General features: G+C 57.2%; 1 protein-coding gene across 1 annotated transcript in view; it reads left to right on the top strand.

The window, feature by feature from the left end:
- RGS3 (regulator of G protein signaling 3) overlaps positions 1-26,106 on the top strand; it is a 65,048-nt gene that overhangs the window by 25,997 nt on the left and 12,945 nt on the right. The window contains exon 10 of the mRNA XM_059486519.1: positions 11,687-11,809. Within this exon, the coding sequence (XP_059342502.1) occupies positions 11,687-11,809 (123 nt within the window). The remainder of the gene's footprint in view (positions 1-11,686; positions 11,810-26,106) is intronic.

The following is a 26,106-nucleotide window of genomic DNA, read 5'->3' as shown; positions in this document are numbered from 1 at the left end:
GAGGGCTGGGTGCAAATGCTCAGGGTGGAAGTTGTTCACCTTGAGAGGCTGGAGCTGGGCCAGGGCACGACTCACTGCAGAATCCTGCACTCCTCTCCTGTTCCTTCCTTCCTTGTCTGCTCTGTGCTCTGTGGCAGGGGCTGAGCCTCCCCTGGCTTTGCTCAGTGTGTGTCCCAGGCAATGTCACCCTGGGCTGGGGACAGCTGGGCTGTGACTCAGCCAGGCTGGGCTGGGTGCTTGGATGAGCCTCTCCTGCATTTCTCTGGCACTTGGAAAAATGCACTCAGAGCCTGATGTTTGGTTTAGAAGCTCAGTGCCCCTAAGTAGAAGTGACCAAAACAGAGCTGGCTGTGTTTCATGAGATCCTGAGATGTGAAGAGTGTCTTTGTCAGGCTGTAATGAAGGGCTGGGCTCTCTTCTGAGGGCCTAATTGGCTGTGAGAGCTCTGGTGATGGAGATCCCTGGCATTGCTGTGGCTGGAGTGGAGCACTTGGATAGAAAATGTGAGGTTTTTGCTTTCCCACCTCCTGTTCCCCCACAGATTTCAACAGTTCTGGAGTGGCCATGCTGTGGGACTCTGCAAACCCTGGCTGCTCCTCCTGGGCTGCTTTGGGGCACTCACAAGGGCAGTGGAGCTTCCCAGCAGCTCTGCCACGTGCTGGACCCCAGGGCTGGGTGATCCCCCCTGCACTGCCAGCCCAGCTCTGAGGTGACACTGGGCAGCCCTGGCTTGGGGACAGCACCTCGCCAAGCAGGGTGTGCCCTGTGCCACCCTTCCCTCCCAGCCCCATGGCTGTAAGAGCTGAAATGAGAGATGTGAAACTCCAGGGGCTCTCCAAAATGCAGTTTATTGTATCCAAAATGCAGTTTATTGTATACAAAATGCAGTGTATTCCATCCAGGAGGTTACAGCAGTCCAGGGTGGTGGGTGACAGAGCTGTGCCCACAGCTGTCAGCTCCAGCTGCAGGCAGGCCTGGAGACCCTTTGGTTTTGGTTACAATGCATTATAGACTTTTCTTTGCTCAGCATCTTAATACAGTAGAACCAATCTATACCTTAACTATTATCTATAGCCCATCATAACTACTGTAATGACCATATTCATGTTACTGTTCTCCAATCACTAAAAGTCTGTACATTACAGTTTAAGCTAGAAGTTGTTTTTCAGTTTTCTTGCAGTGGAAAATTCTGAGACCTTTTTTCTACTTGCTACATCAGCAGGCTTGTTTGCCTGTGCTCTCTTTCTGCTTGATAAAAACATCTTCTTGTTTGGGGTGGGTTTTTCCTTTGCTCTGAGCCATAAAAACCCCTTCTAACTAACACACCCTTTGCCTCCTTGGTTATCCAGTCAGACTGGCTCAGCAATTCTTTTCTTCTATATCAAAACTTGCTTCCATCTCTATTCCTTCTTCAGATTCTACGTTTAAAAATCTTTCTGCCAAGCACACAAATCTGTGAGACTTTCCTGTCAAACTTTCATCCTTCCTAACACAAGGCTGCTGCTGTGTCCTGGCCAGAGGGAGCAGCTGGCTCCAAGGTGGAGGGGACAGGAACCTGCCAGCTGTGGGTGCCCTGGGGCTCTCCAGCAATGAGAAATTGGGGTTTGAAAGGGGAACAAGGTGGGGATGTGTCTGTGAGTCAGCAGTGAGCCTGGGCAGCATGGGGCTCTCCCAGCACACTTCTCTCAGACGTCTCTTCTGGGAAGCAGTGACCTGTGAGCTGCAGGTCACCTCCCCAGGAGCCACAGGGAGGGGGGACAGGGCTGCAGGGCTGGGGATGGGGCAGGAGAGCAGGAACCCCCCAGATGTGCAGCACAGGGGCTGTGCCCTTGGCCCCAGGTGGAGAGTGAAAGGATGGGAACATTCCAGCATCTGATTGCTGCAGGGAAGCCAGGAAGAGCATTTCCTTCAGGTTATCTCTCTTTTCTTTTTGGCATTCACATTTTAGGAGCAGATCTTTGCTTACAGGCCTGTGGGGTGTCACCAGGAGGCTTGGGAGGGGACAGTCCCCTCAGAGGCGTCCCTGCAGGCTGGCTCTCACAGAAACACTGCAGGGGTCCATGGGGAGGCTGTGGGTCCCTCTCTGGCCTGGTGGGAGGCTGGGTTTGTGTGATAAGGTGATTTTTGCAATGGGCCTGCTCTCAGATGAGGGCTGGGGCTGGGCACTGGGAAGTGGCACTTGCAGCAGTCCTTGGGCCATCCCAGTGCAGCTCTCCCCAGCACCTGGCAGCTCTGGTGTCCAGTGGGTGCCACACTCTGCTTGTGGCACCTTCTTCTGCCCTGTTGAAAAGCTCAGCCTCCTTCCTGGCTCTGGGAACAGCCTCTGCAAGGATGGGCTCCCCTGAGGGGCTGGCTGTGCCCTGGGGACAGGGATTGCCTTTGAGAGGGGCTGGCTGTGCCATGGGGACAGGGATTGCCCTGAGAGGGGCTGGCTGTGCTCTGGGGACAGGGATTGCCCTGAGAGGGGCTGGCTGTGCCCTGGGGACAGGGATTCCCTTTGAGAGGGGCTGGCTGTGCCCTGGGGACAGGGATTCCCTTTGAGAGGGGCTGGCTGTGCTCTGGGGACAGGGATTGCCCTGAGAGGGGCTGGCTGTGCCCTGGGGACAGGGATTCCCTTTGAGAGGGGCTGGCTGTGCTCTGGGGACAGGGATTGCCCTGCAGAGGGGCTGGCTGTGCCCTGGGGACAGGGATTGCCCTGAGAGGTGCTGGCTGTGCCCTGGGGACAGGGAGTGCCCTGAGAGGGGCTGGCTGTGCTCTGGGGACAGGGAGTGCCCTGAGAGGAGCTGGCTGTGCTCTGGGGACAAGGATTGCCCTGAGGGGCTGGCTGTGCCCTGGGGACATGTTCAGGTTCCTTAGGGGGGTCAGGACATCCTGGCTGCCCAGCCCGTGGCAGCTGGAAGGGATGAGGATGGATGGGGCAGGATGTGTGAGCTCTCATGGCATTTTGGCCCTGTGTCACCCTCAGGGGTCTCTCCCCATCGTGACCTGCTCCATCCCTGGCTCTGTGTGCCCTGAGCCTCTCCTGGCTCTGTCCCTGCTGCTGGTGGCCCAGGGGGGTTTGTGGCCGCTCTCAGCTGGGCTCCTGTCGCCCTGGGCTGGGCAGACACATCCATTGTGCTGCTGTGATGGGCTGGGAGGTCGGAGGAAGCTCTTGAGCTGCTGTTTGTTGCCCACAAATCATCTGCAATGAGCACTAATGTGTTTAGTGAGGCTGAGAGCTGAGAGGAGCCCACGGGGCAGGGCTGCCACTGCCTTTGCTGCAGGAAGAGCTCTCTGCTGAAGCCTTGAGCTGCAGCCTCCTGCTATTGCTCATCTTGAGGGTTTCTGAGTAATATTCTGACCCATAAGGTCACAGATTTGCATTTGGATCTGACACATTACAAAACGAAAGTATGTTCTAATACCTGTGAGTTCCTTAATTTATTATAAACAAGAGAGAAAATTCCAACCTTCAGGAAGTGTCACAAAAAAAGCTTCTGCTGCTCATCCTGTCTAATTGTGTGTAATAAATCACTGCACAGAGTTGGAACCCTGGGCAGTGTGGCTGTTTGCAGGCAGAGCTAGCAGGAGCTGCAGAGCCTGCTGTGGGTTCCAGCATGAAGGGTATTTGTTTTACAGCCTCTGCAAGGTGAGAACTGCTGGGTTTGGAGATCCTGAGTGAACATGGACCCGGTTCTGGAGGGGCACTTGGCATCCTGGAAAGGCTGAATGTAGAATGGGATTGGAAAGGATGTGAAAGCAGAGGGAGGCTCTGCACTGAGCTGTCCCCTGTGGGGCTTGGTTCCTTCTGGTGGCTGTGATGGCCTCAGCACAGACATGAGCCAGGATTTTGGAGGTGGAGGTGGCACCTTTACATCTCAAGAATGCCTGAGTGTGTGCCTGGGATCACAGAGTCCCAGAACAGCCAAGGCAGGGGCACCTGGAGCAGGTGGCACAGGAAGGTGTCCACGTGTCTCCAGAGAGGGACACCCCACACCCTCCCTGGGCAGCTGTTCCAGAGCTCTGCCACCCTCATGGAGAATTGCTCTTCCTCATGTTGGGTGGAACTCCTGGTGTTTCAGTTTATGGCCATTACAGCTCCTCTAATTTTCTATTTGCCAGCTGAAATGTTAAAAACTCCTGGCAGAGCACTGAGGCCTGCCCTGGGCCATCTTTCTTTTCAGGATTTCAAATCCAAAGAGCACAGTCTGAAGCTGAACAGCCCCTGCCTGTGACAGCCTCTGGCTGATTTGGGCACTGCAAGACCTGGCACAGGGGTGCCCAGAGCAGCTGTGGCTGCCCCTGCATCCCTGGCAATGCCCAAGTGTTGGATGGGGCTTGGAACAACCTGGGACAGTGGGAGGTGTCCCTGCCATGGCAGGGGGTGGAATAGGATGAGCTTTAAGGTCCTTTCCAACCCAAACCAGTCTGGGTTTCTGGGATTCAGTGTGGACCCACATTTCTGCACCCCACAGGATTTGGGATGTGAGAGTTTGTCTGCATTTTCCCCATTCCCTGCAGGACACACACCCCTCATGGGATGTGTACAAGCTGTCAGCAGGGAATGTTTGCTGCCTGCTGGGAATGGGCAGCCTCAGAGGGAGCTGTGTGGAGCTGTGAGTGTGCTCCAGGGCTGCATTCACACCCTTCCCTGCTCCGGAAATATCCTGCTGAGAGGAAACTGCAGGTCAGGGGTTTAATGCATTGTTACAAGTGTTTGATTCCAACCCAACATATTCAGACCAAATCGACTTAAAACCAAACAGCTCAGTAAGTTTTTCCTTTGAAAAGCACTGGCAATTTTGATCTTTTTTTTTTTCCTCTGGAAGTTTTCATCTGCAGACACAGGAGTTTGTCTTGGGAAACAGAAAATCCTTCCAGCAGCAACTCCTTGTGCTGCTGTGGTGAGCACTCGTCCAGAGCTGAGCAAATTGATGCTGTGACTCTGTGCCTGAGCTGGCTTTGCCTTGGACATGCCCATCCTGCATGGGAGAGCCTCTGGACAAGTGCCAGTGAAATGCCACTGTCCCCCACCTTGGCCATCAGAGAATCCCACACTGGTTTGGCTTGGGAGGGACTTTAAAGATCATCTTGTCCCAGCCCTGCCATGGCCAGGGATGGCACTCACTGGGCAGGCTTGGACACTGCCAGGGATCCTGGGATCCACAGCTGCTCAGCAGCCTGGCTCTGTGTGGGCACATCCCTGCTCCTGTTCCCACCCTCAGGTGTGCCCAGGGGATGCTTTGGACAAATGGATCACAGAATGCTGTAGCCTGTGTACTGTGCCTCTCTCCATCCATGGCCCAGCTGATTCCACAGCAGCATTCATTTCCCAAGGTGTTCTCTGCTCACTGGGTGCCCTTTGGGATGTGGCATTGTCCCAAAGGGAGGAGTCAGGGAGAGCCCAGGTTCTGTCCCCAAACAGCAAATCTGAATGCTGGGAAAAGCAATTTACTGATGGCACCAAGGACGAGTCTCAGGGACACTCTGGCAGATTTTAAACACCTGGGTAATTTGGAGCTGGCTGTTCTGGATACATCATCAGCAGAGTTTGCAAGGAGCATTTTGGGCACTGTCTGGGCAGACCTAGAGGGCACTTGGGCAGATGGTTTGGTGATAGGGACAGGGCAAAAGGGCAGGGCTGGGGTGACATCAAAGCTAGGAGCCCAAGCTGAGGAGAATTTGTTCAGTGAGAAGGGAGTGGAGGTGAGCCTTTGTGTGGGAAATGGGCTGTGCGCTCTGCTGGAATTGTATCTCAGTTTCCTCTCACTCACAAGAGGACAGGAGAAGATGCTTGTCAGGTTTGTGGCTGTAATCTGTGTGATCAGCTTGTCCTGCACAGGGGAAGGATCCCCTGGGCTGTGGGGGAGGCACTGCAGGCAGGGCTGGGATCACTCAGGCAGGGCTGCAGGGGCTGGGATCATTCCCAGGCCAGAGACAGCCTGGAGACTCCTTGCTCTCACTACTTCTGTGACATGAGTATTGTGAGAGAACAGAATTGTGCACCTCTGTTCCCATCCTGTTCAGGGGAAGGGGGACTCCCTGTGCTCCATTCTGCTGCTGGTGGCCAGGAGATGTCACCCAATGAAAAATCCTTTCCTGCTCTCTGGCATTGCCTTTGTTTCCTCCATGGCTCCTTCCTGGGATGCTGGAGAGGTTCCCCAAGCCTTGAGCCACCCCTGAGAGCTGGACACTGAGTCCCTGTGCCATGTCACACTCACAGCAGCAGCTTAACTCTTTCCTGAACTGAGCTTTCCATTTTCCCCTCCAAAGGCCCTCAGGTCCCAGCCCCTGCATTTGTCTGGGTGGTGCTGAGCAGTCCCAGCTGCAGCTGCAGGGAGGCAAGGTCAGAGCAGTTCCAGCCTGTGGAGAAGCCCCTCTGGGGATGCTGTGACATGAGCCCACGTGCAGATTGCCCCAGATGCTGAGGTGTTCCACTCTGCCCAACCCAGCATCCCACGGCAGCCTCAGGTTCCAGTGCAATGTCCCCCTGGCCCTGCTGTCTCCTGGGATGTCCCTGGAGCTGGGACACCATGGCAGTGGCTCTGGAGCTGGGACACCATGGCAGTGGCTCTGGAGCTGGGACATGGCAGTGGCTCTGGAGCTGGGGCCAGGCTGCTGCTCTGTGCAGACAGACCCTGGGCTTCCCATCTTGGCCTGGGGGCTTTCCCTGGCTCAGATGTTGGGTGACACCATGGCAGAAAGCCCAAACTGGCACGACCCAGAGCCTGGGCACTGCCAGCTCCTGGGCACTGCCAGCTCCCAGCTCAGAGCTCCTCAGCAGAGCAGGGAGTGCTGGTGTCCCAGCTGGAGGAGCAGATAAACAGGGACACTCTGCTCTCCTGGTTTTGGGCATCTTCACACAGCTCAACTTGATCCTGAGTGTTGAGATAACAAAAAAGTGAGGTTTCCCCCCCCCAACTTTAATTCTGGGGTCACATTTCCCAGGTGTTGGCAAAAAGAAGAGTTTATATGGTGCATTTACAGTGCTAGAGAGATTTTAAAAAGGCCCAGACAGCACAGAGTGATGATTTCAGGGGGGCTGGGGCTGTTTGCACAGGCTGGAGCTCTCTGCCCATGGGGCTGTGCCAGGAAAGAGGCATGGAAAGCTCTGGGGAAGCTCTGGGGCTGTGCTGGGCCTGGGTGGGTGAGCTTGGTGCTGCTGGGGCCACTCAGCTCTGAGCTGTTGTCCCCTTCCCTGGGAGGAAAGGATATCTGCAGATATCTTCTGGCCCTTCTCTCTGCAGTGTTTGCAGTGGGAGCTCCGTGCCTGGCTCCTCTCAGGGGTTCCTGGGAAGGCTTTTACCTGATGAGCCACTTAAACACAACTGCCTGGTCTGGGAAACAGCCCTGTGTCCTCACTGGCTGCTCCACAGGGGGCAGAAAAGGTTCTTCAGGCTGATTTTCCTCCTGGAGGTTTAACAGAGAACCCCAGAATAACAGAATGGTTTGGGTTGGACCTTAGAGCCCATCTTGTTCCAGCCCTGCCATGGCCAGGATGCCTCTCCCTGGGTCAGGTTGTTCAGGGTCCCATCCAGCCTGGCCTTGGACACTTCCAGGGATGTGGCATCCACACCCTCAGGCTGTGCCATCATCAGTGCTCCCAGAAACAAGATCCAGAGCATGAGATGCATGGGGAGACTGCTGAGACTGCAGGGACTGCTGTGTCCTGCCAGTGTTATCTCCATGCACATCCTCTCCTGCAGAACCCCTGGCAGCTTTTGGGCATCCCAGCTCTAGCAGGGCCCCTGCTGTTAGTGCCAGGGTTTGGTTTTTGGGCCTCACCAGTGTGCCCAGTAGTCCAAAATGCACAGGAAGAGCCCTGGTCCCCCCCCACTCCCCCAGCAGGGAGCAAACAGAACTTTCTCAGCAGCCCTTGGTTGGTGGAGCATGAAGTCAGCAGGCAGCAGTGCCCTGTTTTGTGCACAGGATATTCCCAGGGCTGGCTGTTTCTCCCTGGGAAGGTTTGCTCTGTGATTTGGAGCCATTGTAGTCTGGAGCAGTTTCCGAGGTACTTCCCCTCTGGGATCTCTGCTGCCCTTGGCCAGGACCGAACCCTGAGCCTTGGAGGGCAGGGCTGGGCTGGGAGCCTGTCCCCAAAGCACCCTGCCACCAGCCTGGGGACAGAGCCCCGGGAAGGAGCACCAGAGCATCCCTGCATCTGTGAGCAGCTGTGGCTGCCCCTGGACCCCTGGCAGTGCCCAAGGCCAGGCTGGGCAGGGCTGGGAGCACCTGGGACAGTGGGAGGTGTCCCTGCCATGGTAGGGGTGGCACTGGATGGGCTTTAGGGCCCCTTGCACCTCAAACCAGTCTGTGATTGTGTGACATCACCCCTCCCTCCCAGCCTGGGAATGTGTCCCTCACTCAGCCAGGACAGACAGTGGTGTGAGAACAGCCCTGGGCTCTGCTGGGCACTGAGCTCAGGGCACCAGAGGTGTCAGACTGAGTCTGGCTCCTCATTCCTGTGCCGTCTCAGCTTTGCAGTGTCACACAGAGCCCCAGTGTGTGCTGGGCCCTGCACAGAGGGGTGTCTGCAGTCAGGGGCTCGGGGTGTGGGGTCTGGGGGCTCCTGCCATTCTCTGGGGCTCCTCTCATGATTTATGGGCTGCAGAGTGCACAGCCCCTCCTTGTGTGCTGTCTGCTGGGGTAGGCAGGAGCTCTGCATGGCCAGACCTGTCCCTGGCTGCTGTGGGGTTGGGTCTCAGCCTGGGGGAGCTGTTCCCGTGGAGCAGGAGGAACTTTTCCTGCAGAGCATCCTTGGCTGTGGCAGGGCCTGGCTGGGGCTGGTGCTGGCTTGGGCCATTCTCTGCAGTACCTGCTGTGTTCTGCTGCTCTCCCTTGGGCAGTGTGGGGTGCTGGGACTGCCCTGAGCACACAGCACCTGCAATAACATGTTTGTCACTGTGGGAAGGCAGGCAGAAAGCCACTGGCAGCCACTCCAGTCGCTGCCTTTATCTGGTGGCAAAGGCCCCCTTCACACCATCTGCATCCTCCTTTCCCAGCCCTGGAGATCAAACCCTGTTTTCTCTCTGTAAATATTGGCAGGCCAGCAGCAGCCTCCCTGAAGGAAAACAATCAGGGGAGGCTGTTCCCAGCTCCCAGGGCAGCGTGTGCAGGCACAGCTCCCTGAGCCCTCCCCAGCCTCCCCTGGGTGGGCAGCTCAGCACCCAGCCTGGACCAGGCTCCAGGGACACGAGTTTTATCCCAAATAACACCCAACCCTTCATCTGGCTGCATCCCAAAGGGCTTTGTCTGGGTTTGGAGGCACCTGTGGGTGCTCAGCCCCTGCAGGTTGGGCTTTCCCCAGTCTCCAGGTGAAGCTTTTGGGCAAGCAGGTTGATGGGAGAGGGAAAACCAGAGCTCTTTCCTTGAGAAATGCACATTGGAGAGGTTAAATGTCACTGTGGTGCATTTATGTTGGATAAATGCAATTTTGGCTGTTCATGTGCCCCCTCAGCCTTGCCCACAGTACCTGGCGCACACTTTGGGCTGGTTGCCTTTCCCTGAGCTCTGGAGCAGAGGGAATTGTGCTCTCCTGGCTGTGCCACTCCTGGGTGGCCAAGGTTGGGGAGCCTGCAGCAGCTCAGGGGGAGCAGGGGGAGCAGGGGACACTTTGCTCTCAGCAGCCAGCAGGAGCTGAGTGTGGCTGAGTGCTAAATTCAATCAAAGAGATGGGCTGTAATTGAATCAGGGAGGGGCTCAGGGCTGGGCTAGGTGAGCTCTGTGTCTGTCACAGCCAGGGCACAGAGATGTCCTTGGAGCTGCTTTGAGCCTGGCTCCAGGGGAGCCACGGGAGCTTGGCAGGGCTGGGGGTGTGCAGCAATTCCAGCACCAGGGTGGGCTCCTCACAGCTCCCCAGGGCTTTGGGGCTCTGCTGAGCTCCTGCTTTGTTCTCTGCTGACCACAGGTGTGGGGCAGGGAAGTGCCAGCCTGGATTCCATCCCAGCAAAGGGTGCCCATCCTCCCCTCTAAAGTGGGAATGATTCCTAGGGATGAGTGGGTGTCACAGTGGTGCAGCCTGGTGACCTGCTGGTGTGGGACTGGGACAGACTGGGACATCCAGGATGGGAAAAACTCACTGTGACACTCCAGGGATGCTCTGATCATCACTGCCACCCAGGATCTGGGGGCAAGGGGGAGCCCCACCACTTCATGTCCCTGAATCCCAAACCTCTGCTCATTCCCATTGTGCTCAGGAAGCCTGAGAAGGAATTTTCAGTGTTAAAACCTGTAGGAATAAGTGTGGGGATGTCCAGGCATAAGAAAGCTCAAACTTTCTCCTTCATGGAAGTCTCCTTGCAGGGGCAAGGACTGAGCCAGAGCCCTCTTTCCCAGGAGGTGATGTGGGAGCTTGGTTTATTTACCACTTCAGGGGATTTTGGATGGAACATGAATGAATTCCCATCCAATGCAAACACTGATTTAAATGGTGTGACTAAAGAGCATTTCCCCTTCTGGCTGTGTTATGTCTCTGGAGTCACAAAGCTGCAGGTTCTCTCTGACCTTTCTGGGAAAAACCAGCTACTGGGGACCTGCCCTTCTCGAAGGAAATTCTGGGGGGAAAGAAAAGGTCTTTTTTATGGCCCTTAGTGAACGATTCTTTTTCCTTTCTTTGCAGTCTGTCCTAAAGTTGTGCTTTAATTTTTTTTTTCTTTTCCCCTCTGGCCACTTAAGGAGATGATCCAACCTTGGGCATTTCTGGACCCTTGATAAAGTGAAACGTGCAAAATCCCAGCAGGCAGCAGATGTTATAATGCTTAATTTTTAGCATGAGAGATAAGCAGTTGAAGGGCTGGGAGACAGCTGCTGAGGGGACTTGGTCAAAAAGTTCCTTAAGTGAGTGAGATTTGGCCCAAAGAAAACCTGTCCAAGAGGAACAGAAGTGTGTGCAGGGAAGGGCACAAGAGGAGGTGGGCTCAGCTGGGATGACTTCTCATCATTTCTCTTAATTCCTTCCTTGTTGCATGTTGCTAACAGACAGTGTGTGACCAGAGCTGGAGCTTCATCCCCACATTCATCCTGGTGAGGAACAGGACAGGGAGGCTGGAGTTTATCCCCAGGTTCATCCTGGTGTTCAGTTAGGAGCAGGATGGGGAGGCTGCTGTGAAGTTTATCCCTAAATTCTGGTCCTGGTGTTCAGTGAGGAGCAGGATGGGGAAGATGCTGTGAAGTTTATTCCCAAATTCATCCTGTTCAGTGAGGAGCAGGATGGGGAGGCTGCTCTGGAGTTTATCCCCAAATTCATCCTGATGTTAAACGAGGAATAGGATGGGGGCTGCTCTGAAGTTTATCCCCAGATTCATCCTGGTGTTCAGTGAGCAGCAGGACAGTGAGGCTGCTCTGGAGCTTCCCTGAGCTCTTCCTCCCAGCCCCACCCAGCCCAAAGGCTCTCGTTCTCACCAGTTCATGCTCTGGTGCCTCATTAATGTTTGCATATGGCAAAGAGCAATTTCCACCCTCGGTTTCCCCTGCAGTGGCACAGGGTGCAGGACTGCCTGTGCTCTGCCCATGGAAGCTCCCCTGCAGCACTCTCCCTGTCCCTGGAGGGAGCTGATCTCCAGTGCCTTTGCCTCTCCTGTGCCCAGGGCGCAGGACAGGGCTCAGAGCTGTCCCCTGCTCTGCTGTGCTGTGTGGGGACAGAGGAGTTTGCAGGGCCTGTGACACACAGCTAATGACCTTCTCCCTGCCTGTGTTTCCTTTACGTCAGAAGTCGGAGTGCTTATTAAGTTTGGAGGCTTACTCCCAGGAGCAGAAGAAGAGGATCTGCTGGTGTCTGGCTGAGAACATCACCAAGCAGCAACATCCGGCAGCGGCTCCTACGGAGAGCAAGGTAAGAGAGCCACGGGAGCTGGGGATTCCTGCCTGGAGCACGGCAGGCTCTGCCTCTGGGGGGCTTTGTCAGGGATGCTCCTGCCAGGAGGGTGTGCAGGAGGCTCTTTGTTTGCCAGGTGAGCAGGGAGTTTGTGTTCAGGCACTGCTGTGTCTGCAGCTTCCTGCCCTGCCTGGGGAGCAGTGGCTGCAATTGCATCTGCTGGGAGCTGAGGCAGGCTGGGCTGACACCTCCCAGCATCTGCATTTGGATATTTGGACAGCTGAGGCTCCACAACCCCGCGGCCAGCCTGCTCTGAGAGCTCGCCTCTGGGGCAGGATGGAGAACAGAGGGAGAGGTTCAAGCTGGGATCTCTGGGTGCTGATGTAAAGGCTGAGGTGATGGGGGCACTGGGGCAGAGATTTGCCCCTTCTGTGCCCTTGGGTGGGCTCAGGTGTTTGATTCTGACCCCACAGATGTGCTCCATGCACAGAGGGCTTGTTTGGGCAGTGCTGTTTTTCATGCCCAGCAAGGCAGCCCCAGCACTTTTCCCACGCTGAGGAGCTCCAGCCTGGCCCAGGAGCGCTGTCTCAGCAGCTCTGGCACAGAAATGTGTGTGAGCAGGGCTCTGAGGCTCTGCCTGCCCTCTGTGGGTGCAGTGAACACCCTAAACCACTTCCTCTGGAGCCAGGGCTGCCCCACGGAGCTGTGTGGCACTCTCTGCTGGGTCCTGTTGTGTCCTGGGGGCTGGGTTTGGATTGCTGGAGAGCGACACTGCTCTGGGAGAGGAGAAACCCCTGGAGGGTGACACTGCTCTGGGAGAGGAGAAACCCCTGGAGAGTGGAACTGCTCTGGGAGAGGAGAAACCCCTGGAGAGTGGCACTGCTCTGGGAAAGGAGAAACCCCTGTGTGGGGTGTTTGAGGAGCTTTAAGTGCTGCAGATGAAGATTTTGGGGGTAAAATGCCTGGATCCCTCCCTTGGCTGGTGTAGGGTGGTGGAGCAGCTTCTGGCCCATGTTCCTGCCCCGTGTGGGTGCCTGTCCCCATCTGGGTGGGTGCCTGTCCCTGTGTGGGTGCCTGTCCCCATGTGAGTGCCTGTCCCTGTGTAAGTCCCTGTCCCCGTGTGGTGCCTGTCCCCTGCTGGCCCAGGGCGGGTGGCTGTCCCCGTGTGGGTCTCTGTCCCCGTGTTGGTGGCTGTCCCTGTGTGGTTCTCTGTCCCTGTGTGGGTCCCTGTGTTGGTGGCTGTCCCCTGCCGGCCCAGGCCGGTGGCTGTCCCCCTGTGGGTCCCTGTCCCCGTGTTGGTGCTGTCCCCGTGGGGGTTCCTGTCCCCTGCCGGCCCAGGCCGGGTGGCTGTCCCCGTGTGGGTGGGTGCCTGTCCTCCTCTCCCCGTGTTGGTGTCTGTCCCCTGCCGGCCCAGGGCAGGTCTCTGTCCCCGTGTGAGTCCCTGTCCCCTGCTGGCCCAGGCCGGGTGGCCGTCCCCGTGCGGGTCCCTGTCCCCATGTTGGTGGCTGTCCCCTGCTGTCCCTGTGTGGGTGGCTGTCCCCTCCCCGTGTGGGTCGCTGTCCCCTGCCGGCCCAGGCCGGTGGCTCCTCCCGCAGCCGCGGCCCGGCCCGGCCGGCGCTGCCCGGCCCCGCTCCCGGCGCTGTGGCTGCGGCTCCGCAGCTCCCAAAGTGGGTCAGCACAAACAGCTCCGCGGGAGACACAGCCTCCGGATTCCTTTTCCTGCACGTTTCAGGCAGACTAAAATAGCAACAGCAGCGCACAAAGCCTGAGAACCTGGTTACCAGCCCAAGCTCCCGCTCTGCGGGTGCCCCGGACCGCTGATGCACACAGGTGACAGCGCGGCCACCTCTGCTGGCCCTGGGGCACCCGGCTGGCACTGGGCCCTGCTGGAACCCACTGATTCCAGCTCTGTGCTGGGCTGGCTGTGATCCTGCCTCGGGCTGGGGACCAGCCAGGGTGGAGCTGTGGAGGGACATTTCCAATCTGAGCATCTCAAAGGGGCAGCTTGGGGCTCCATCCTGGCAGGAGCTCTGGGCTCTGAGGCTTTCAGGGCATGGGGCTGTTTGCCCTGCCCAGCCCATGGCAGGGTGTGGGGCTGTGCTCACAGCAAAGCCCTGGAGCCTCCGCTCCCTGAGCTCTGGAAGGAACCTGGCCACTGGACAGGTGAAAAAGTGCTCCAGAGGACATCACATCTCTTTCAGAAGCTTTTCTGTGCCTCAATAGCCAAGAGGGTGTTCTTTGGGTGCTGTGGAGAGCCATCATGGGCCCTCCAAAGTCGTGACAAAGGGGGTTTGTCTTGGCTTGCCAAAGCTGATGGAAATCCCACTGCTGGGGTGTGGGGCCAGGAGGGAGAAAAGGAGTGTGACAGCAACTACCAGGCACTGTAAATTGAGTTTAAAGCATCATTTCCGTCCCAGCAAGGTGTAAAGAGCCCAGGATGCAATTTTAAAGCAAACCTGGTGTAAATTGCAAGAAGGAGCAGTGAAATGCAGGAAGGAGATCCTGAGGGGACAGGGAGGGTGCTTGGGGCAGTGTGGGTACACAGGGCTGGGCAGGAGCCTGAGCTGGGAGAGCTGCAGCTGGGGCTGTGTCCAGGCTGGTTTCTCAGGATAGACCTCTCTGGGGATGCCAGAGCAGTGGGAGACAGGAGCTGGGAAAATCAGCTGCTTCTTGCAAGGGAGAACTGATCCATTAGCTTGGCTTACCGGTCATTTGATACTAGGGCTATTCAGGGAAAAAGCCCAGTGTCTGTGCTCTGTGAACAGACAAATTAAGCTGGAAATATCAGCCTGGCCAGGAATCTGATTTGCAAAGCCTTCAAAACTGCTGCAGCTCAGCAAGAGGCAGCTCATTTTGCTGTGGCCACAGTCTGGCCAAGGGGATGTGGGCCTTGCTGTGGGGTGGGGATGAAGGGCCAGCACAGCCCATGTGCCATGTGCCAGCTGTGCGCTGGAGCCAGGAAAAGGGACACTGTCCGAGCACAGAGCAGCTCCTCAGGAGCCTCCATGCCTGCAACCTTCAAGCTGTGCAGATATCAGACAGATTTGGGGCTTTGGGGTGGTGCCTCCTGTTTTTCAAGGCCCCCCTGAGCTCTCCTGGGCAGGGCAGCACTAAGGGCAGGAAGGTGGCTCAGGGCCAGGCTCTGCAGAGCTGTCAGTGCCTCTGGCAGTGCCCCTGGCAGTGTCCCCAGGGAGGATGGTGTCAGGCCAGGAGGATGAGCCCTGCAGGGGCTGTGTTGGCAGTGCTGCTGTCAGAGCTGGGTTTGGAGCAAAGCTGTTGGTTTCTGGGGGACTTGAGCAAATGCAGCATCTGCTTCTGGAGATGGAGGAAGAGACATCCATGAGGGATGCAGTTGTGATAGTCCAGCCCTGCTCCCAGTGGGCTTTTCCTGCCAGAGTCAGGGCGGGAGGAGCTCTGGGGACAGCGTGGCTGTTGTGGTCCAGCTGTCTGTCCCTGGTGTCAGATGTCAGTGTCAGGGATGTGCTGCAAATGGGGCTCTGCTTTCCACTGTAAGACTTGGCTGAACTCCCCTGAGCTGCAAACCCACCCAGGTGGCTGCAGCAGCTCAGGAATTGCCCTGTGGGGATTTTCTGCACCTGCAGAGCCTTCCCCCTCTCATCCTTGTGCCCAGGTCTGCTCTGGATGCTGCCCCTGCCCTGTGACTGTGCTGAGCGAGTCCCTCTAAAACACATCCCCATCTTGGAGCAAACCTTCCCCTCTGGGGCTGTGAGGAGCCTGGAGGCTGTCTGGGGCTGCCAGGAACCACAGCCTCGGCAATGTGATTACAGAGGAGCAGCTTTGTGCTTTAACTGCGTTAACCCTGGCTCGGGTGCTGACCATCAGCGCTGGGCTCCCCTCACATTGCTGCACCAGCTGGGGAGATTCAGCCTGGCTGAAGGGAGAGAGGGCAAATGCAGAGAGCAGGGGCAGGGCAGGCACTGGGCTGGGGCTGCTCCAGCTGCTGTGGCTGCCAGGGAAAAGCTCCACAGACAGCAAACCCCCCCTATGTGTGATGGAAAAGCTCCACACACAGCAAACCTCCCTTGTGTGTGATAGTAAAGCTCCACACACAGCACAACCCCCCCTGTGTGTGACGGACCTGCTGCCACCGTCTGATTCTCACTGCTTGTTTCTTTGTGTCTTCCACACTCAGAACGGCTGATTACTCTTCCCTTCTGGCTCCGTGACCTGAGATTACCTCGGAGATGATGGCTGGCTGTATCTGAGAGATGCAGATTATCCTTAAGCTAAATAATTACGGACACTCGGTGGCGTGGACTTTGGGAGTCCAGGACGGGTGCTCCCCTTGTTTCCCGAGGGCGGTGGTGGATGCTCAGCGCTTTCCCAGCCCTGCTGGGAGCAGCGTGGATGACCCGGCCCCTCCTGGCAGCGCTGGCTCCGGTGCTGGGAATGAGCGGCGGGGGGACCGGCCCCTTCCTGGCCGTGCCTTGCTCAGGAAGGGCAGGGCTGTTTCTCTCACTTATTTACAACGTGCTTGACAAGTGCGAGTAAATGAGCTGTCGGCAAAAGCAAACAGTGTGTGATGGAGGGCTGATTGAAACCAGGGCTGGGAGGGCACCTGCGGCTGCTTCAGTAGGGGTCACGCCTCTCCTGTGCCACCCCCTGCCTCCTCTTCCTCATCCCGAGCACCCCACCCTGCTGTCCCCCCACAATCCCTGCTCCTGGGCACCCCCTGTCCCAGTAAATCCCTTCTCCTTGCACTGGGGCATCTCCTGGCCCTCAGTGCACAGTCCAGCACCAGGCCCTGGGGTGTGACAAACACTTGGGGACAAGTGTGGACAGCCCCGTTCCTCCCTGTGTCTCTGAGCAGTTTAGCTAGAGTGTGATCAGCTCTTTGATGGGGAAGGAGGGGAGGATTTTGTACCTTCTGATTTTGTTTCTGGCCAAAGTCTTCTCATTTTGGGCTGGGAACCTGCTGCCCCATGGGTGCCATCTGCTCCAGGGGGTTCTGCTCATCTGCTGCTGTGGGGCAGGACATGGCCAAGGGTGCAGGAAAACTGGAGCTTCACCAGAGCCTTTCCTGCCACACACCAACGCGAGAGGCTGGCCAAGGCTGAGCACAGCAGCACCTGGAGGGCCAACCTGAACCTGGCCATACCCTCTGAGCACCTAACTGTGCTGTCAGGGGGATCAAAGAGGGGAGAAACCTTGAGGCTGATTCTGCCCCAGTGAGGGACAAAGGATCAGCTGGCAGCACGTGCAGCCAGGTCACAAAAACAAAACAAAGTCTTGTTCCACTGTTCCACCAGCAGCTCTCATCCTGGACTGGGGAAACTCATTGCTAAGGACGGCCAAAGGCTCCATGGATCTGTGAGGATGTGGGACCAGAGATGCTCTTCCTCTCTGAGTCAGGCTCCAGTGCAGCTCTGTCCACTTAAAATCTGGAGGAAGCTGTCCCTCCTTAAACAGTCATGGAGCTACAGACTGGTTTGGGTTGGAAGGAATCTTTAAAATCGTCTGCCATGGACAGAGACACCTTCCACTATCCCAAGTTACTCCAGCCCCATACAGCCTGGCCTGGGACACTTCCAGGGATCCAGGGGCAGCCACAGCTGTTCTGGGCACCGTGTGCCAGGGCCTGCCCACCTCTATAGTAAAGAATTTTTTCCTAATATCTGACCTAACCCTGCCATCCTTCATCTTAAGGCCATTCCCTTTGTCCTGTCACTTCAGGCCCTTGTCCAAAGTCCCTCTCCAGCTCTCCTGGAACCCCTTTAAACACAGGAAGGGGTTCTAAGTTCTCCCCAGAACCTTCTCTACTCCAGGCTGAGCAGCTGCACATCCGTTGGCTTCTAGCCTCCATAGCAAGGACACGTCCCAAGGCCCCGGGAGCTGGGCTGTGCCTGTGGGCTGGATGGGATGCTGGGCTGGGTGCTGATCTGTTTATCACCTCCCTGAGCCCTGGGTCACTGAACCCTGGCCCCCTTGGCCTCGCTGCCAGCCCTGGTGCCGTTCCTGGTGGCACTGAGTGGCCCCAGTGCCCGAGGCAGGGGCAGGAGGAAGGGATCAGAGGGGCCCAGAGCCACAGCTCCCCTGGGATTGTTCCTTTGCTTGGCTGTGCTCCTGAGCCATGAGCAGAGCAGGGCTGTCCCCTCTCCCAGAGGTTCCTGGGGCAGATGTCTCCTGGCCAGCCCACACCCCTCACCCCCAGCAGCAGCACAAGGCTCAGGGCAGCCGGGCAGGAGCAGCTGCCAGCGCTTCCATCATGGCCAGAGGCAGTGTCAAACCCTGAAGGGCTGCTCCTGGCCATCCCCAGAAGGGCTGGGAAGGGGAAAGTGCTGGCAGCAGCGGCGCCTGAGCAGGGTGAGATCATCTGCAAGGGTGGGCAGAGCTGAGTGCTCTGAGCCAGAGCTGCTGTGATTTAATGGAGGTGCTGCAAGTGCTTCTTGCAGCCTGCCAGCCTGGAGCCCTGTTCTTCTGTGCCCAAACCCCTCCTGCCTGTGCCCAAACCCCTCCTGCCTCGGGTGGCTGCTCCTTCTCTTCCCCCCGGGCATGGCAGAGTACTGTGAGCGTGTGACTGGGCAGACTCTGAAGCCAAGTTGAAATAACTTCATGCAAAAGTTATCCAAACCCTGATATCTCTGCAGAGTTAAAGGATTTATTCAAAATTCCAGGGGGCTTTGGGTGGTGATGCCCAGAGTGGTGTGGGACTGGTAGGCACAGCTTCATGCTGTCCCTGTGGCACCCTGGCCCTCCACCAGGCTTGGTGTCCTGCCCTGAACGAGCACCTTCCTATGCAGCAGCAGGGCAAGGCCTGCCAGCAGCACTGCATGAGGGTTGTGTGTGCCTTTGGAGCCACCAGAGTTGGGTTTGGGACCATTTGGGATTCCTCCCTCCTGTGTGTGGCTCTGGCCATGGTCCTGTTGGAGGCAGTCACAGCAGAGCTGCTCTGCCAGGTCCTCTCCTCCCGGTGGATGTTTCCTTCCAGTGGTCTCTGCTAGCACAGGAACAGCTTCCAGCACAAGCCTCTGGTCCTGTGTAAGTGGTGTTGGGATGAGTCCTTCCCAGTGGATCTGCAGTGACTGAATGCATCAGGCTGTGGTTATCACCCCCCTCACCCTGCCCAGGGGACAGAGCTCTGCCCTGCCCACAGAGCTGCAGATTCTCCTGCTGAGCAGCACGGAAGGGAAAGGGTTCTGTGGGCTGATGGCAGTGAGAGGATCTGCTCCTTCCTCCCCCTTTCCCACCACTCTGGATTTTTACTGCCAGGGATATTTATGACCCAGACATCATCTCACAGCTCTGGGTCCCCCGGCACCTGCCCTGCAGTGATGAGGCTGCAGGCAGCAGCTGGAGCCTGCTCAGGAGCTGTATCCCCCCACAATGCTGTATCCTGCCCACAGCAGCGGGTGGTGTGGTGACATCCTGTGTCCCACACTCCTGCAGCCAGCCAGGTGGCCTCAGAGGGGGAACAGGCACAAACCCCCAGGCCCATCTCCCTTCAGCAGTGCAGGCAGGATGGGAGCTGGGCACAGCTTTGGGGTGGCTGTGCCAAGTCACTGCTGTCCATGGTGACCACGTGTAGCTGAGCTCGGCTCTGTGTCCAGTGACACCAGGGAGCTTCCACATTGCCTGTGCCACTGCAAAGCTGTGGCTGCCTGTGAGGCAGAACAGGCAGCACAGTCCTGCTCATCCCAGGAGCATTCAGGTGGCTGCAGCTGGCTGAGCAGGGGACGTGTGTGTGTGCCCAAAGTCTGTGCTGGGGCAGAGCTGAGCTCAGGCTGTCACTGGAGCAGTGAGGGGTGGCTGTGGGGCAGATAAAACCAGCACGTGTCTGGGAGTGGCTGTGCACACACACCTCACTGTGCTCTCTCTGGAACCATCAGGACACTTTCCTGTCTCTGTCAGTGAGGTGGAATGCCCAGCCTGGGGTCAGGTCCCCAGCCCGGTGTGCATGGGGGTGCCACGAGAGGCCCTGGCCTTGTAGGAGCAGAGGGGGGGCAGATGGTCACACATGGGCTGTCCCCTGGATGGACTCCATCCACCATCCTGCCTGTTTATTCTCCCTGTCCCTGCCCATTGGGGTCGAGCTGCTCACAGAGGTTGGGATGCCAAGGGCAGAGCTCCCCATTGCAGAGCATCCCCCACTCCAGAGCTGTCACTTCGCCACAGAAAATAGTCTGGGAAAAAACCCCGTGAACAGTGAACTTGCAGCAGAATTTCCTTAAGCAGGAAGCGGTGAGGACCCCTCAGTAAGGGGTGGCTGTGGGGCAGATAAAACCAGCATGTGTCTGGGAGTGGCTGTGCACACAGCCCTCAATCTGCTGTCTCTCTGGAACCATTAGAACACTTGACTATCTCTGTCAGTGAAGTGGAATCCCAGCAGGAGAAATGCCCAGACTGGGGCCGGGTCCCCAGCCCGGTGTGCATGGGGGTGCCACGAGAGGCCCTGGCCTTGCAGGAGCAGAGGGAGGGGGCAGATGGTCACCGTGGGCTGTCCCCTGGATGGACTCCATCCACCATCCACCATCCACCATCCACCATCCACCATCCACCATCTACCATCCACCATCCACCATCCACCATCCACCATCCTGCCTGTTTATTCTCCCTGTCCCTGCCCGTTGGGGTCGAGCTGCTCACAGAGGTTGAGATGCCAAGGGCAGAGCTCCCCATTGCAGGGCATCCCCCACTCCAGAGCCGTCACTTTGCCACAGAAAACAGTCTGGGAAAAAAACCCCACGATCAGCGAACTTGCAGCAGAATTTCCTTAAGCAGGAAGCACCGGGATATCTGCTCGGTGTCGCCGGGGGCAGGACAGGGCAGGAGGAGCAGAGGGTGATGCATGGCCCTTCCTCAGGGCACAGCGGCCGTGCGCTGCTGTCAGCAGGTACCAGCACCTCCGGGGACAGCCGCCAGAGCCAGAAATAGCACGGGGGGCACGAGTGAGCCGCGTCTGGGGGAGGCTGGGGCGGTTTCAGCCGCCGCTTGACACGGCCATTAATAACAGCGGGGCAGAGCCGGAGCCAGCAGCAGCAGCAGCAGCCGAGCGCCGCCGCGGGCACATGGGGGCTGCAGCCGGCGGAGGAGCCGCTCGCCCGGCCCGGGGGATGCAGCTCGGGGGCCGCGGTTGGTAGGTGCTACAAGCCCAGGAGGCAGCTCAGGGGCCGCGGTTGGTAGGTGCTACAAGCCCAGGAGGCAGCTGAGGGCCGGAGCCGGGGCTGGGCAGGATCCGGCTCAGGCTGAGGGAGCCGCACGGGGTGCCAGGAGCGCTGGTGTCCTTGGGGATCCAAGCTCCGCTCCCTGCCCTGCTCTCTCCTGGGAAACTGTGGCTCCTGCACGGCTCATCTGCCACCAGGCTGGGCTTGAGGGAGAGCAAACGGGCATTTCTACTGCGGGGATGTTTTGAGGTTCCCCCTCAAATCCAGGCTGTGCTCGGCTGTGCGTCGGCCCCAGCTGGCTCTTACTGTGGGATCAGCATTGCAATGTGCCCACAATGTGGATTTTCTGCTCCGGGACTTTTGCAGCCTTTAGATACCGTCTCTGGACTGGCACTAGGGACCAACCAGCAGGTTCAGGCTGGAATTGCAGCCGTGGCATGCTCGGAGTCTCGCTGGGGATGGATGGGCTGCGATGCGGAGCTGGGGCTGCGGGGCAGCTGCGGGTCGGGGCTGGCAGCCCGGGGCGGTGTCGAGCCCCTGGTGGCGGCGTGGGGAGGGTCGGTCCCCATTTGGGGCTGGCACCGTGAGCTGACACCGGGATGCGGGGTGGGAGCCGAGCCTGCAGCCGAGCTCCTCTCCCCGGGCACGGGGCTGCTGCCGTCGGGTGGGCTCCAGGCTGGGCAGAGCCCTGTGAGCAGCGACCCCCGGGAATGCAGGGATGGGGATCGGGATTTGGGCAGGTGTTGGGGAAGATGAAACAGGAAAGCCTTATAAATATGATTGCCTAGCAAAAGATTTTGAGAATATGGAAATTATAAGCGAAACTATGAAGTGACAGCAAGCTTTGAGATACCTCAATACTGAACAACTGGAAAACAATGGTGTGGCTGGCTGAAGGTGATCCCCTTTTGATGGAACAACACCCTCTGCTTGCAGACAGGCCCAAGGGTCAGAGCAGACCCTACAGCTTGGCAGGAGGGGCCCAAAGAGGAGTTTTTAGGGTTTAAAATGTAACACAGTATGGTAATGTAATGATTATGACAAGCTGTATGGAACTGCTATAGGATTTGTATCTTGTACTAGATTGGTTAGTGAGAATTAGAATATTCAACACAGAAGAAAATTTATTGTATTGTAACAGGAAACTTGCTCTATTACACTTTTGCTCTCTTGCCCTCTCACTCTCTCATCCTCTCTCCCCCTCTCTTCTCTCATTCCTGCTCTGAGCTGTGTTTGGCAGCTCTCAGCAGGGCCTGCACCCAGGCCCTTTGCAATAAACCCCAAGTTCCAGACCTGGCTCCAGAGATCTCTGGTCTCTGTCTGTCCCGATGCTCCTACAGGCAGGGATCCCCCCGTGCTTCCCCCCCGAGGGCTTCTCCTGCCAGGCTTCGCAGTACAAACACCCCCCCCATCTCCCATCTGCACCTCCACCCTCCCTGCCCTGCCCTGCCCTGCCCCGGGCACTGCCAGCTCTGCTGCTCGGCTCAGACACCCGCGCCCTTTTGCTGTTCCGCTAATTGCCCGGGATCAATTATTCATTGTGCAGTAATGAAGCAGGGCGAGGGTAGAGAACCCGGCTGAGCAGCGAGCCCTGGGCTCCGGCCGGCCTCGCTGGGTGAGGAGCAGAGCTCGGGGAATGTTTCTTGTGAGCACTTTCACAATGACTCCCACCAAGATTTTCTCAAGTTTTGGTAGTTCTGCTTTGCATTTCTGGCTCTGCTTTCTTCCCCTCAGCCCCGTGCTGTGCTTTAGATGCTGTTCCCTGTAGCTGGGAGCTTCCTGGGTTCTTAGAAGTCACTTTGAAATCCTGAGGTGCTCAACAGCCTTTCACAGAAGTTTCCAATCTGGTGGATCTGGGCACAGTTTGTCCCATGCTAAGAACCCAAATTGAAAAATATTTTCCTTTTGCTTTAGGAGAGATCTACTTTGGAAAGATTGGTTTTCCTTGATGATGTGGGTACTCTTTTTTGCATCAGCTGCAATCCAGCTGGGGTGGGGTGGGATGTTGCCTCCAGCACAGGGAACCCACTGCTGTCTGCAGCTCTCCCTAGATAACCTTGGTCTCATTCCCATGGAGTTAAATGCTTTTGGGGACAGGTGAGGCCTCTCAGAGCAAAGGTCTTTGAGGGGCAGCAGGAGCCAGAGAGGGACACAGGGAGGATGGAGCTGCCATGGTTGGGGACAGCCACAAGATTGGCTCCTCCTGCAGAGTCCCTGGAGGTCCATCCACCCTCCTGGGTGAGAGCACATCCCTTGCTCTCCTGCTACATCCATGTCCAACAGCTGCAGGGACTTTCCTGCTTTTCCCAATCCCTGCTTTTGGCTGAGGAGGTACCTGGGTGCAGGGCAGCTCTCTGAGCTGAGTTTTGCCTCCATAAAAGAAAGAGAAAACCTGAGCATCCCCATCAGGAGCCAGGAAAGGCTCAATTAAACTCAATTAAATATCCCCGTGGCCAGACATTCCTTGAGCCACAGTGGCTCCACAGTGCTCTGAGAGGAGCAGAGGCTTTGAAATGAGAAGCTGAAAGCCTCAAACCCCAAAAATCCCTGACCTCTCCTTGCTGGGGATTCCAGGGAATGCCACCTGTGCCAGCATTCCTGGCAGTGGGAGAGCTGGCAGCAGCACCAGGGCAAGGGCAGGGCAGGCTCCAGCTCTCAGTGTGCTGTCTCTATGGTTGGGGTTTTCCCAGCTGGAAGCCCCAGCTGTGGGCCACCAGCAAGGCCACATTATTAAAAGAAATGCTGGAGAAGTCAAGGTTGTGATGGCACTTACTGAAATTTTCTCTGCTGGTGAGCTGGAACTGTCCTGGATGTGAGCAGCAGCTCAGAAAAACCTGAGTTTGAAGTACAGACCAAGGAGCAGAGGGTTTGCAGTTCTTCTGCCCTGCCTTGGTTTCAATAAAACTTTAAAAACTTGAAAAAAAACCTAATTTTTGAGATAGTGAGTGATCCTTGATGGCAAAGAGAACCCAGAGAGTGGGTAACAGGTGCAAGGTTTGAGGATGTTGAAGCAGGCAGGGCAGTGTTGGCTTTTTTTGGAGTGTGTTGATATTTGCTCAATGGGGAGATAATTCTCAGGAACTCTATTGCTGTTGCTCTGCTCTCAGACCTATCATCCTCCTTCCCTAAAATGACCCCAGAGAGCCATCCTGGGCTTTGGAGGCAGCTCTTCCTTCTGCTTTCTCTTCCCCTTCTCAGGAAATGCTGCCTTGGCCTCTGAGTCTGAGACAGAAACTGGAGGAGTGAAGTGTGAGACCCTACAGGGAGGATGGAGTAAATCCCCTCAGCCCTGCCCCGATGCAGACAGGGAAACCCAGAGGCTGGGAATGGCAAAACCACTTTGTTGGGTGCAGGGGAGGATGCAGGTGGTGAAAAAAGGAAAATCTACATGTGGAGGTCAGGGACAGCCAGATGCTGAGAGCAGTGAGACCAAGGCATTGGGAATGGAGAAGTCCAGATGTTGGCTGCTGGCTCCTGAGCTGCTGCAGGGAGAGCAGGGGATGTTTGGGTGAGTCTGTGAGGGGGAAGGACAGCAGCTCCCTCAGACAGCACCAGCTCTGCCTCCACTGCTGCTCCTCCAGCAGCCCCTTGGCCACATGAAGGGGTGAGAAGGTGTCAGCCCCCCTCAGGTACTGGAGAAGCTGCTCAGTGGCTCCAGGGCCTAAAGGGCTCCAGGAGAGCTGGGGAGGGAATTTGGGCAAGGGCCTGGAGTGCCAGGACACAGGGAATGGCTCCCACAGCCAGAGGGCAGGGCTGGATGGGATATTGGGAATTGGGAATTGTTCCCTGGCAGGGTGGGCAGGCCCTGGCACAGGGTGCCCAGAGCAGCTGTGGCTGCCCCTGGATCCCTGGCAGTGCCCAAGGCCAGGTTGGCTGTGGCTTGGAGCAGCCTGGGGCAGTGAACCCCATGGAAGGAGGTGGGATAAGATGGGCTTTAGGTCCCTTCCAACCCAAACCATCCTGTGAGCCTGTGAAACCTGGTCACATCCCCATCCTTGAGGTCCCAATCAGCTTTGGGCAGCAAGGTGGCCTTGGCTGATGAAGAGCTGATGAAATCCCTGGTGCTGATGCAGTCCCAGCCAGGAGCAGCTCCGTGGGCTGGCAGTGATGGCATTGCTGCCTCTGCCCAGCCCAGGTGATGCTGAGCAGAGCTCAGCCCTGTGCAGACAGCATTTCACAGCCCTGGTGATGCTCTCAGCCCAACATGGAACCGACCCTGGCTCATGGTGAGGCTGCTGCTCATCCCCTCCATGCCAGAGAAGAGCAGCAGAGGCTCTGATTGAATTAGTGCAAGGATTTAATTTAATCCCCAAATGTCTCTCATTTTAAAGGAGCCTGTTCATTTCCTTCTAGGACCTTATCAGATGCAGGCACCCAGCACTGTGAGCAGGACTGGGCAGAGAGGCAGTGTTGGGGGAGGGCTTTGTGGGCACTGACTCCAGGGCTGTGTGGGTTTTTCCTCTAATTATTTCATGAGATAATGATGACAGTGATTGCAAGACAAATAAAACATCAGCAGCATCATTGAGGCAGCTCTGGTGCAAATGGGCAGCCTGGCAGGGCAGGGCTGGAACATTCCCTTCTTACAGGGAATTAATGTGCAATGTCACCCCAAGGGTGGGTGAGGGAGCATTTGCTTTGTGCCTGACACCAAATCCAACTGTTTCATCCAGCGATGCCATGGATGCACCAAGCACAACGTGGTCTCTGAATTTGTGTTCTGACTCTCTGGGGGAGTTCAGGTGATGCTGAATCTCTGCTGGGTGAGCCAGGCTGGGTGGGACAGAGCTGCTGCTCTCTGTGCTACAGGTGACGCAGGGACCCTTTGGGTGTGATAAACCAGGACAGGGCACAGCTGGACACGTGTGGGCTGTGGCACTGAGCTCCAGCATCTTCCTGGAAACCCACCCAGCTCTTTGCCCCTGAGCCCAGGCTGGGGGGTGTCTGTGCTGTCCCCTCTGGGCACAGGGGGCTCACACCCCCCACCCCTGGTGTTTCCTGGAGGTGACAGCAGTTCTGCAGCCCAACATCTGCACACAGCTGCTGGGGATGTCCTGGGTGGTTATCCCTCCTTTTTGTGCTTGGGGGAATGAGGGGTGTCCCCTGCAGGGTGGCTCTCCCTGGGGTACTGTCACAGGCTGGGACTTCCACAGGGATGGAACCTCTGTCCACTCTGTGTGTGACTCTTCCCAA

This window comes from Ammospiza nelsoni, chromosome 20, assembly GCF_027579445.1.
Source record: "Ammospiza nelsoni isolate bAmmNel1 chromosome 20, bAmmNel1.pri, whole genome shotgun sequence".
Taxonomy (NCBI): Eukaryota; Metazoa; Chordata; class Aves; order Passeriformes; family Passerellidae; genus Ammospiza; species Ammospiza nelsoni.
The sequence above is the reverse complement of the archived record's forward strand: the minus strand, read 5'-3'. Positions and strand labels throughout refer to the sequence as shown.